The following is a 12,622-nucleotide window of genomic DNA, read 5'->3' on the forward strand; positions in this document are numbered from 1 at the left end:
CCCTTATCATATCAGTTCGATTTGTGCATTTTATTTTGATTGTTTCTAGATTTTGCATCTAGTAACCAATGGTGACGAAGGACTCTAAGTAACCCCTTATCATATCAGTGTTGGAGGCATCCCTAGGCTTGTTGTAAACGGTCGAAAAAGTTGAGAATAAGTCTGCAGCGACCGGGCATTCGTAAAGGGCATTCGGGTGAAATGATGGCGACTTGGAAGGACTCCTTCGCTTATATAAGCTTAATAGTGCCCGGGTTTTCCACAGAACAGAGACACATATCAGAAGACGAAAGCCGTTATCTAACAATTGTCAGTCGTTTGCCTAGAAGAATAACAATTCAACTTTAGTCTTTTAGAGGAAGTTAAATACATACTACGGTCTCACTAGCGTCTTTTGTATAGAAACAGTGGATAACTACCACAGACGAAATGGGTTGTGGAGCTTCGTCAACAACTGCCAAATCGGACCAAGTAAGTACAAATTCCTCGGCATCTCTGTTTAAATTATTGTTCTAATTCCCACGACTGTAAACTTTATATATATTTCATGTGACATTTGCTTCATTCTTTCTTCTTTCGTTCATTTCAGTGTGTTGTAAGATAGATGTGTCTTGTTTAAGTACTTTTACTAAAAACAGAAAATGATTAACGTGTTGCAATTCAGAACACTTTCGACTGTAAGAAGAATTTCTGGTCGCGAGGAGGCTGTTGTTCTCAGTACAACACTTCAAACAGCTCGTTTCTCATTTTGCATCGACTACTGAAACGCAAGCAAATATTCTTTTTAATTATTTTGTGATACATTCGCCATAGGTATAAAGTAAGGTCTGTGAAGAAATTTCAGTCTGACGCCCTCTTACTGTCAAATTTGGTCGTAATGAAGTTGCTTACCGGTCAGGAGCGGAGCTGGTTCAGTTTCAAAACATCTAACTCGAACAGGAGCGGGGCTAGTTCAGTGTGTTTGATTGTAAAATGTAAGAAGACGATCAGGAAATATTCCCGCGCTCAACTAGTCAAAATTGTTAGGAACAAACTTGAACCAGACATACGTGACATGAACGCTGTATTAAGAGTCTATGTTTTATTATTAGCATTTGCAATCGGTTGACCGGGCAACCTGTAGCCATGGCAACGAAATAAACATAAACATATCCAGTGTCGTGGATGTATAGCAGACGAAAATCTTATTCCCTCTCCCAGCGATGAGGCTTTCTCAAGATGTCAAACAGTATAATATCAACCCTTTTAGAATTGTATTTCCTGTTAAAACGACAAACAGTACAAGTTCAGCAACTACAGTAACTAGTTGAAATAGAATGTGCCTCGGGGACAGATATACTCCGAATTTCGATTTTTTACAATTCTTCTATGACCTACCCCTTGATGGGGGTTCATTGTAAAGCTCTTGGCGTAAGAATAATGTTTGCATTCTTAGTTTTTCAAAACCGTTTTTGGAAGCTCGAAAAGTTTATTTTCCCTCATATAATAAGCATTTAGAGGACGGCATTTTGAATACCAAATTTCTGTAAATGTCAGGTACTTTGTTTCTCTAATACCTAATCTAGCAAGGTGATCCCTGATTTTTATTCTTGATTTGGTAAGAGAATGGCAGAAAGTTTTATCGAGGACCGTTCGACAAAAACTTAAGTCTTTAACCTTCGAGGCGCATACTACTTTACGCACAGAGACGATACAGTTGTGTGCCTAAACACACTCCATGCCGCTCTCTTAGTGTACGCCCATGTATTTTGTAAAAAGATAACTTTAGACTTTATTTCTTACCTAGACGAGAGACAAAATTAATTTTACAAAGTATACCACACTGTCTTACGCATTGTCTGTCTGAAGTGGAAGTTATGAGTACTGAGAAGAAAGAGAATATTATTTGATAACGAATCTCCAACCATCTCTTCTGTATGACCTCTGACCCTGTTTCACCATGCGGTCAACGCACTAACCGAAACTCTACAAAAGTATGCGTGTAAACACCCAGAAATACAAACGACAGTCTCCGGTAGTATTTTAGGAGTGGTTTAATTTTCATGAACGAGCATGCTGCACAACAAAGGATGTTTCATGACAACAACGTCGAAGGTGCTTTTTAATCAATACAGCAGTTTCCTGGTATCATCGACTGCACCAACGGCACACTTATCTCCTTATAAGATTACACAACGAGACACTTGAACCTTCATTGCATAAGGTTAACCATAGACCCTCGAGAAAAACTCGAGGGTCTATGGGTTAACGTATACCGTATACGATACGGAAAGTTCTTTCCGCGGGAACTTGAAGGGGACCCAACTGGTGTCACAAGGAAGGAAGGCGGCCGAGGAGTTTCGATGTCTACGCCGAGTGAGGATTCACCGAACTCGATCACAGTATTTTTCGTATCGTTTGCTAGCTTTTTGATATTATTCTTAGTCAAGATAAGCATAGGTCTTTTATAAGAACCAGTATTGATATCTACATATAATCATTGCGACTCAATTTCAAATTCAGGCAACACCGATGACTGAAGAAGTGGAAATACATGTATCACCGAACGCATAGATGTGGGAGTTTTTAGTGCATGCATCTCATCGACCGGTGAAGGCGAGGTTTTTTTTTTCAACCTGTCCTGTGATATCTTTGTATTGGGTCGAAGCAACTCCAGTGAAGTTATTTCCTGCTAACCCCCTAGCTTACTGTCGAAGGGTAGTAAGAACCGCTTCCCAATCTCTGGCGGGATTGTTTAAGTGCTTAATAAACAACTGATTTGGACAGACAATGTTTTATAAGTGATCGGTCTAAACATGTAATGACGATCAAGTAGTATATTCCAGCGAATAATCAGTCAAAATTAATAGGAGCCATTTTGGGCCACGTGCGTTGGCTCGTAATATTGACGCTTGCAGTTGGTCGACCGGGCAACTTGTCGCCATGACGATGCAAACAAACAAAAACATTGAAAACTCACGTGTCATGGATGTTGATCGAACGATCTCAGTAATACAAAGTGAAGGCGATGATTTTACTCGATATCAGATCGTTAATACTTCCCAAAGTCCGCAAACTGTCTAATATCGCAATGAAAGACTTTTTATCTAGTTTCTTGCAAAGTGACAAACAACGTAATGATATGATGATATCTTAACTGTGTAACAAGGCCACACCAACGCGATAAGCTACCTACCAAACTCTGCGCCAAACTGTTCGCTTGGTGTAAGCTCATAAGTTTTGTAAAGGAAATGGTTCCCGACAAAATGCAACTCAACATTATTTTGTCTAAATACGCCATATATAGTCTTGCATCTTGGCTGATTGTAGTTGATTTTACGTAATGAGAAGCGCATCTTCTCAGCACCATGACAACAAATCGCCGAATTCTCTGAATTCTGTGTAACCTCTTGTCCCCGTCTTTTCCATTATTCTGCCCAATAAAAGGTTGAACGCGCCTAGGGGACAGATATTTGGACTTTCAAAATTTGACTATTCATTTCTGATCTGACGCTTGTTAGAGCTCATTTTAAAGCTCTTTGAGTAAGAAAAGTGTTTAGCGTCTTAGATTTTCAAAAATCAAAAATTTATTTTTTCCGAATAGTTTTAACACAGCGATAGCGGCCATTTGGAATGTCAAATATCTGAGCAATAAAGCACACCGAGCGATGGTATACCACGAGATTTTGACCACTTCACGACATATATGCACGAGCGATAGCGATATCATAACAGTATATTGAAATTCTGGCGTGGAACGTCAAAAACGGATTTTGCTCAAGGTGACAGCTCGCGCGTATGCCAGCCGTGGTATATCGCATATACCGCGGTTCTTTTCTCGTCTCGACCAATCAGATCGCTGTATTTGCGCCATCAATATGGTATGATATAATGGTAAATATTAGGAAATTTGTTTCTCTATTATCAAACTTTGCACGGTGACCCCTGATTGTTATCTTGATTTGGTAGGAGAGTGATTGAAAGTTTCATTGAGGAAAGTTATAGCAAAAGTTAACGTCTTTCACTTTCAGTGCGGTCACTACCATTGCCGTGGGACAGGGGACGGGGGGCTGGTTGGTTCAATTTCCTTGAACGCGCACGCTAGACATCTAACAATTCTCCATATCAAGATTTAACCATTAAACCAATACGACATTCTCAGTACTGTCATCGAACGGACACAACGGACAGCTAAATCGTCCGGGGAGGTTAGCCTAAATTTAAGATTATTTTTCGCAGACTTTGAGGAACCCTGGCTGAATCACAAGGATCGAAACTGGCCGATCATGAGTTTCGATATCTAATTGCCGAGAGAGGATTTTTGAGCTCAATTACAAGCCTTGGTGATGGAAAGACTCTGGCCCAAGTTCATACATAAAATGTGTGTAAATAATTTGAACCTTTTGAAAGTGGAAAATAAAAAGGAAATGCTTCATGAGAAGATTGTATGAGTACAGACCCAATAGAAAGCATCGTTACTTTGAATGTAAAATAAGTTTTGAAATTCGTGGAAAGTGTTAACACGAATGTGTGTGCAAGCAAGGAACTTTACCCTTCAAATGCATTGTGTTAGGAATTTATATCAACACAAATGTGAATTTTGATTGCCAAATGGGCCATTCATAAATTCAGATGCATTACGTCAAATAAATTAAGTATGGGAGGGATTTTATGCCAAGAACTTGACCCTTTGATTGCTGTAATCGTTCCCACCAAAATTTTAGTGCAAAATTTTACCAATTTTTATGAATTTTTCTGTAATTTTTTGATAATTTTGGACCAAACGGACATCACATTTCATTGGGTACAGTTTGTTTAAAAATTTTGACAAAATCTGAAAAAAATGACTGGAGTATATTTTCTAAAGGTGACAAAAATTGACTTTGGCGCTCAAAGGGTTAAGAGCTTGATGATTAAGCGATGTAATGCCTTTTTGTTCTTTTTTGATATAGTGATATAGTTTGAGGAAATGAAATAAAGTTTTAGGCAAAACAAAAAAAATTGTGCTGTTCCGATAACATGGTTTTCAAAAATAGGGTAGGTAGGTCAGCAGGAATTTTTTTCCATTTTTTTTTTATTTTTAAATATGCATTTATCAGGGGTTCAGGGCGGCCAACACTGGCCACAACATTTCCAGAAAAATGTATCATGCATATCCAAGGGAAAAAACATAAAAGGCATCCTCGTTCAAGCAAAAATCAAATGCCAAGTAACGAACGTGTGATTTTACGGTTTTTTTCTTTTTTTTTACTTCCGTGTTTACGTAGCTCTAAAAAGTTTAGGGTCGGCAGGTAAATATAGGGTAGGTCGGGTTATCAGAACAGAACAATTTTTTATTCGGCCTTATAAAAGAAAAAAAGCCCTAATTTGTGTGCATCTGACAATTTTCAAGTCATCGGCGAACGATAAAACGACCCAGAACGAAAACCTCGATTTTTTTCAGTATGGCATCGACTTAAGTTCCCTTGGTATTTGCCAATTTAGAATACCCAGTATTCAGCCCGTAAACATACCTAAAATGTGTGTATGTGCACAGACAAATAGAAAGAGTCTGTCTTTCTATTTGTCTGTGGTAAGTTTGACTCACACCGTCATTGCCATCAAGAGTCCCGGAAGTGAATGTAAACGTCAAAAGTAAAGGTGTTGGCTGCATATCGACCTGTGAAGTGCTATTGAGCGCACATAATGATCAAAGTTAAAACCGGTATACGCTGTCAAAGGTCCGATGAACAAGGGTTAGGGTTAGGTTGGTCCATGAGATGGACATGTCGTGTCACAAGTAATTATTTTCGTGACTTGAACAAGAGAGATTAAGCAATCGAAAGGTTCAATACTTTCAACAACTTCCTTGATTAAATGACAACCAAAGAGCACTCAAACGAACAGATATAGCTGTGGCACTATCAATATAACCATCGTCAGTTTGGTGGGCAGCAAATCGTGATCGTGCCCTTACTACCACGCGCAATCATACGGCGAGGGCATCATCAATATTTCGATCATGAACACGAAACTCGCCTCCATAGTGCGCAGAATCACAGCATCGGCCGGGCAATTCCTGCATATCACTTTCTTCATTATGCCACGTGACTAAGTATAAGGCAATTGTGATAATGGTGTAATGTAAGTGAGGTATAATACCATTAATTCTCAGTAATGAGTGTGGTCTATAACTTTAACGTATTGGACTAGTTTACGGACATTTATAATAACAGCTGATCCAGGGTATAAACATCACAGTTAATATTCTTTACTAAGGAAGGACCACAAAAGCCACGTCGCACATGACCTTGAAGCTATTATTTTCCGTTACTTTTTCTCAAAACATAAAAATTACACCGTAGATCAGTTGCTGCAAGGATGCATCGCTCTTGCCCGTGTCGCACCATCTTGCTCGGAGATTTATGATAGGGATTTCCCAAGGCTGTGAAGGGGCCGCCTGGTTAGAGTCCGGCAGTGCAGTCTGGGTAACCGAGACAATATAATGATCTGTGATAAGTCACAATGGATGACATGATTGTGATGTTTGATGGTCAGTAATAAACATAACTTCTGAAAGCTTAATCGGATCTTGCTATCAATCAACCAATCCATCGAAAACACACCCACCTACATACCGGTATCAAGTGAAGGTCTTTCTAAACAGAGTCACTACATTTATCAATTATTTTTACAACAGAAACCGAAGGAAAAAAAGAGGGTCAAGAAAGTGGAGAAACTTGACATGCAGGATACGGGCATTGAACTTCTCGACAAAATCTTCGCAGATGCTGCGGCACCATTCAACAAAGCGATCGACGTCAAGGAGGCTTTCGACTCGGCCATCAACGCTTTCAAAGTCCTCGTTGGCTTTACTAAAGACGACCCGATGAAAGATGTGATTTTGGGATTGAAGAAGAAATTCCGTAAGTATCAAGAAACTTTCTGCCCGGTTAAATCAAATCAACAGGAACGTGTTGTAAAATACCATACGGTGACTGGTATGGGTCAATTATTAAAAACATAGAGTGATCATTGATAATTATGATCTTATTGCTTTAAATCGATTACAATAAATTGTATCTGTGGGTTAATATACTCTTGTGTTGATCCATATGGCCACGCGTTTCCTGTATTCATACATGAAAGGGCCAGCATAGCAATAACCTTTGATGACGTTTTCGCTACGTTCGTCTTGCATGCCAATTGCAAGTTTTTTTTTTAATATACCCAAGGCATGTTGAAATACCTGCTATTTGGCTTGTTGACACAGCGTGAACACTGTTATTGCGACATTTGAGTTCTAGTCCGGACCAGAATTCACAATGCCGCTTTACACCTGCGCAGGCTGAGCTTACAAGCTGAATACAATGTATCTCAACATGCTTTAGGGAGAAGAACAAAATACTGTATTAGGCATTGAAAGACAAAAATAGTTTAGCAATCATCGCTGTAAATGAACTACTGGTAATAGAAAAACACCCTTCCATAGTAAAGGAAGTTGCATATCTGAAGAGTTGTACAGAAATAACATGAATTTCCTGGAATACATATTGCCCATCATGCTTTGTTTATCATGTTTTTACTTTAAAGACGCACATATATTTTGCCGCAATGTTACTCCAAACAAGATCTATTATGGATGCACCCTTCTTCACTAGTAAAACTAACCTTGGCAATAAATTCGATATCTCTTTGGCCGTCATTCTGTATATAGTCCTTCAAAACATGAACCACGCGCAGTACCTCCAAATTGTTACAATGATCATCACCGATGGGATTGCATTGCATCATATCGGACGTGAAAACGATCGAGTTGTTGTTGTTCACAATAGCGTTTCATATGATATGAAGACAGGTCCAATAATTAGTATCATTCATAGTCACTGAGTAATATACCGTGTCCCAGGAACAAATAGAAAAATGTCACTGTAGTATGATTTGTCGAAATGATTTGTCGAATTCTAGTAAATTGGACTTTTTAGCAACTCAGTCTATCAGACAACATCGTTTTTCTTTATTGTTCACTGCAGCTAAACTTCGCCTTGAAGTCAAAGAAGGTCCAAAATTTGTTCTGACAACAGGAGATGACGACGAGGAAAGTCTGGCAGGCACGGCGCTCAAATTTGTCCAAGCTTTTGGAGCAATCAGCAGGCTGCTTCTAGAAATTATTGCTCTGGTGAAAACTGCAATTGAATCGGCCGCAGCGCTGATTGGAAGAGTCCAGGAATTCCAAACTCTGATTAGGGACTCCGGGCTCGGCGCGTTGCAGACAACCAGGGCCTTGAAAAGAGCCTCCGTCAATGTCAAGGAATTCAAGAAAGTACTGGAAATCGGAAAAGCCTTTAAGCAGATGATAGAAGACTTGATCGAGGAAGTAAAGGCCGCTGTCGCAGCTCTAAAAGCTGAAAAAGACGACTCGGTCGAGGGAGTCACAGCCTCTGCCGCAGCTCTAAAATCTGAAGCAGACGACTCGGTCGAGGGAGTCACAGCCTCTGCCGCAGCTCTAAAATCTGAAGCAGACGACTCTGTCGAGGGAGTCACAGCCTCTGCCGCAGCTATAAAATCTGAAGCAGACGACTCGGTCGAGGGGGTCACAGCCTCTGCCGCAGCTCTAAAATCTGAAGCAGACAACTCAGTCGAGGAAGTAAAGGCCTCTGCCGCAGCTATAAAATCTCAAGCAGACGACTCAGTCGAGGGAGTCACAGCCTCTGCCGCAGCTATAAAATCTGAAGCAGACGACTCAGTCGAGGGAGTCACAGCCTCTGCCGCAGCTATAAAATCTGAAGCAGACGACTCAGTCGAGGAAGTAAAGGCCTCTGCCGCAGCTATAAAATCTGAAGCAGACGACTCGGTCGAGGGAGGCAAAGCCCCAGCCACAGCCCTAAAAGCCAAAACAGATGACATGGGCGAGGAAATCAAAGCCCCAGTCTCAGCATTAAAATCTGAAGCAGAAGGCTCAGTAGTGGAAGATAGAGCCTCTGATGAAGCCCTCAAACCTGAAGCATAATAGGATCAGAAGTCATTCAGGTCGTTTCATAGCATTGACCGTGAACTTTTATTGTGAACTACTTCCACAAATGAGAGATATCTTTGAAATTAGACAGTAGTGGAATGAACTTTAAAACGACATCTTTATTATTGTAACTTTTTATGACATATATAGTAAGACTACTATTTACCCGAAGTAGCACGGTATTTCGCCAAAAGTAAATGCAGACGGCGCTCTCTTAGGGCGTGACAAGTAAGATATATTGGTCAGAAGCTTTCAACACACTGAAAGAATGGTCGACCCTACAAACCCTATGTCCAGGTCATGATGTTTCATGCCTCGATTGAGCTTACATGCAGAACAGGTGAAGAAAGCGGTGCCGTATTTTCTGATATCTAGCGCAAACTAGACTCTTTCACCATCCCAGTCTACCACTTAGATTCTAATCTCTTACTATTACTGACCAACTGTCTGGCGTGGCTGAGCCAACTCCGAGATAACCGTGTGTGTGTGTGGGGGGGGGGGGGGGCACTCGCTGTGTACCGGCTCCAGCTCGTTGAGCCGGGCAAAGGTATTAAAGGTTCAAATTAGGCGAGAAGAGAGCATGGGCTGCACGACATAGTCACTGAGAGACTGGTTAGAGAGTCTAAGCGTAAACATACTTAACGTGGAGCTGGCGTGTGTGAGTTAAAAACATCGGCTTTTATACGGGAGGTTGCTGTTTAAGTTAGGTTTCAGTTGTGCATAAACTTTACATACACTATAATGCACGTCTTCAGTTTGATATACTTTCATTTACAATAGTCAATTAATGTGATGTAGCCGACCAACTGTCCTCCATTACTCCATATACCTTTAAAGCCCGGTACTAAACGGTACCGGTAATAAAACATGACTGTAAATCTTTTTTTTAATCAGTCTATCATCCAACGGGCGTTAGCCCAATCACATGATGAGATACGCATAACCCACAACCCCCAATGGAGCAATGAGGAGTAAACTCACCATCCTCCAACAGTGAGTCCATCACTCTGGACCTACCAGGTCTTGAACCGGGTCTCGGACACCACCCTGTGATAGTGAGTCCGTTACCCCAACCACTGGTCCACGGTGCCACCCTTCACAAGTATTTCACAAGTATTTGAAAAAATATGACCTAAAGCATAAACTTGCATTCATCTAATCTCCTACACGGACGGTATGAAGTGCGCCTGAACTAAGTTGTGTCAATTTAAATTCATGTATCATGTACTGTACCGTATTTACGGTACTTTAACGACTTCAAACGAGCAGCAGATGTCGCACAGTGACTCGGTGTTATTACGAAAAGAGCGTTTTCACTTTGTACATACTTCCTTATATCTTGATAATGGAGGCGATTATTTTATTTAGTCTTAACAATTTTGAGAGGAGTTGTCGTGACTGTCAATATCCGGGTCTTTCCTGGCTTTCTTTATAAATACTTGTACGAATAAAACGACAATCAGAGTAAACACACTTGAGTGTTACCGAATCATTCACGCACAAAGATCTTAAGGCCTGTGTTGGCACCAGATTGTCTCACCAGAAAATTTACCCACCAGATTACAAGTTCAATGGAAAACAAAAGGCTATCACACCTCCATAATCCTCTTACAGACCACAACAAAGGCGATCCCAGGGATCGCGAACAGTGCCTTTAAGCAAACGCACTCGTTGTTCTGATCATTTCTTACTTTCTGGTTCACGTTCATGGGCACATCAGTCCGTTGCACAAAGCATTTTCGTTGAAATGGGGATTATTCGTTGGGTTGTTGGTACTATAATAGGAATAAGGGGCTCGGAATCGACCATTAAAGGGACAAAGTCGGCCATTTTTTTCATGAATTTTGTTTAATGCGAGATAAAATTTTTATTGTATCAAACAAAAAATTCATGAAAAAATGGCCGACTTTGTCCCTTTAAGTTCTGTTTAATGGCCCAGGCGAGAAGGACCCCAAATTAAGGTATTGTGCAGTACATAAGAAAAGACTTAAACTTTTGCTGAAACTTTCCAAAAGGAAACTTCTAACGAAACCTTTTCAAAATCAAGAATAAATATCAAGGGCCACCGTGCAAGTTTTGATAACATAGAAAAAAAATACCGCAATTATACGGTGTCGCTCAAATTTGATCAGAATTGGTATATACCAGTATGGGTTACCAATGATTAACCATAAATGTTGTGTCTATCTGTTCAGTGGAGGAAAATGAAAATTCTAGGTTGATGTTTTGACAATGATTTCTGCACAGTACAACAAGAAAAACAACAAGAAATATTTAAACCAGAAAAACAAGAATGACCAAAGTAATTAAAGTCTGAAACGTTAGGTACTGGAGGTCAACTTTAATAACATGCATAGCAGAAACAAGCCCCTCTTAGTTTTACCATAGACGGTCTCCCCCCCCCCCTCTACTGACCATGGTTTGAGCAGGTCTGTTAATATGTAACAGTTCATAAACAATGACAGGAAATGACTCAAGATCAGTGGAGTTTGCCTATTTCTTACTGGCATGCCATCACTCCTGCACATTTGGAGGATTTCCCTTTTTCTTAACTCATTTGCACATTTTTGACATTGATGTGTTCATTTGAACAAATTCACATCTCAACCCCTACATCTACCTGTACACCAAATACTGAGATGGTAGCTTTGGCGGTATGGGAGCCTTTGTGTGTGACGGACATACATCCGCACATACATACCCACAAATATACAGACATACAGATGCAACTGACCCATCATATTAAGCTCTTTTTGGTATTTATATACAAAATCAAATATGAGCTAAACATTACCTTTGGATGCCATCCCTTTGTTAACTCTATGGGGAAAACTTAACTTTTCGATTTCAACAATAAAAGAAACGAAAATTTGAACTCATCCTTTGTAACCAGAGAGATAGTTCATTAAGGAAGAACGGTGGCCTTTTCATCGCTGTACATTTTTGAAAAACGATGAGGACTGGGAACTGGATCTAAAACAGGTATAACAATTTAAGTGATATTTAATTACTTTGAATTCATTTGCCCATCCTTCTTAGGAAGAAGCTTCGTGGAAAACAGACACCGGCAGAGGAAGGGCTATACCGGCATTCTCGAGCGCTGCAGATAGGATTAGCCATGGCGGTTCACTAATCACTGTGCAGGATTTTGGAAGTGACGAAGATGATTTCGGAGACATCTTCGAGTACAGAAAGCCGAAGTCGAAAAACAAGGCCGCCGAGACGAGAGACGTGGACGACGAGAGGGCTGAAAGGATCGAAGAAATGATATCGGGCGGAGCAGCGCCCAAGAGACCGGTTCTGCGACGGCACGAACGATCTGAATTGGCGGCAATGGTCGGTGGTGCCGCCGAAATGAGTGACGACGAGATCGTGGATGAGATCGCCGCCGACTAAGATGAGGACGAGACATGCCAGAACTAGTGCATGTGTGACACGTGCGTGGCATTTCATGACAGTCCCTCTACTCCAGGCTGTGATTTGATCACATCCAGAAACCCTACCCACAATCCCACTTTCCTTCCCCTCATTTGATCACACCTTATATGGGCATTTACCGTAATAGGCTACAGCTTCATTAGCTGTGAGTTTTGATGTACTTTCCATAATTACTTTTAAGAGCAAAAGAAAAGAGATTGAAAACGAAAG

At 40.6% G+C, this 12,622-nt stretch overlaps 2 protein-coding genes across 3 annotated transcripts in view; one reads left to right on the forward strand and one right to left on the reverse strand.

Moving 5' to 3' along the window:
* The window catches only part of LOC139143372 (histone H4-like), a 36,368-nt gene that overhangs the window by 15,586 nt on the left and 8,160 nt on the right, over nt 1-12,622 (reverse strand). The window contains exon 3 of one of the 2 annotated variants that reach the window (XM_070713631.1): nt 6,355-6,442. The exons of the other annotated variant lie outside the window; for it this stretch is intronic. The gene's annotated coding sequence lies outside the window, so the exon portion shown is untranslated. The remainder of the gene's footprint in view (nt 1-6,354; nt 6,443-12,622) is intronic. 2 annotated transcript variants of the gene reach the window in all.
* On the forward strand, nt 189-9,864 carry LOC139143367 (uncharacterized). Its single transcript, XM_070713625.1, has 3 exons — nt 189-471; nt 6,659-6,884; nt 7,992-9,864. The coding sequence occupies exons 1-3, from the start codon at nt 430-432 to the stop codon at nt 8,966-8,968; spliced, it is 1,245 nt and encodes a 414-aa protein (XP_070569726.1). The 5' UTR covers nt 189-429; the 3' UTR covers nt 8,969-9,864.

The sequence above is a fragment of the Ptychodera flava genome, chromosome 11 (genome assembly GCF_041260155.1).
Source record: "Ptychodera flava strain L36383 chromosome 11, AS_Pfla_20210202, whole genome shotgun sequence".
Lineage (NCBI taxonomy): Eukaryota > Metazoa > Hemichordata > Enteropneusta > Ptychoderidae > Ptychodera > Ptychodera flava.

Excerpts from the sequence above, each read along its gene's own strand:
- LOC139143367 (XM_070713625.1), top strand. The coding sequence starts at position 430 with ATGGGTTGTGGAGCTTCGTCAACAACTGCCAAATCGGACCAA. Across the intron at positions 472-6,658 it reads CAACTGCCAAATCGGACCAA|AAACCGAAGGAAAAAAAGAG; the intron begins GTAAGTACAAAT and ends TTTTTACAACAG. Across the intron at positions 6,885-7,991 it reads GGGATTGAAGAAGAAATTCC|CTAAACTTCGCCTTGAAGTC; the intron begins GTAAGTATCAAG and ends TGTTCACTGCAG.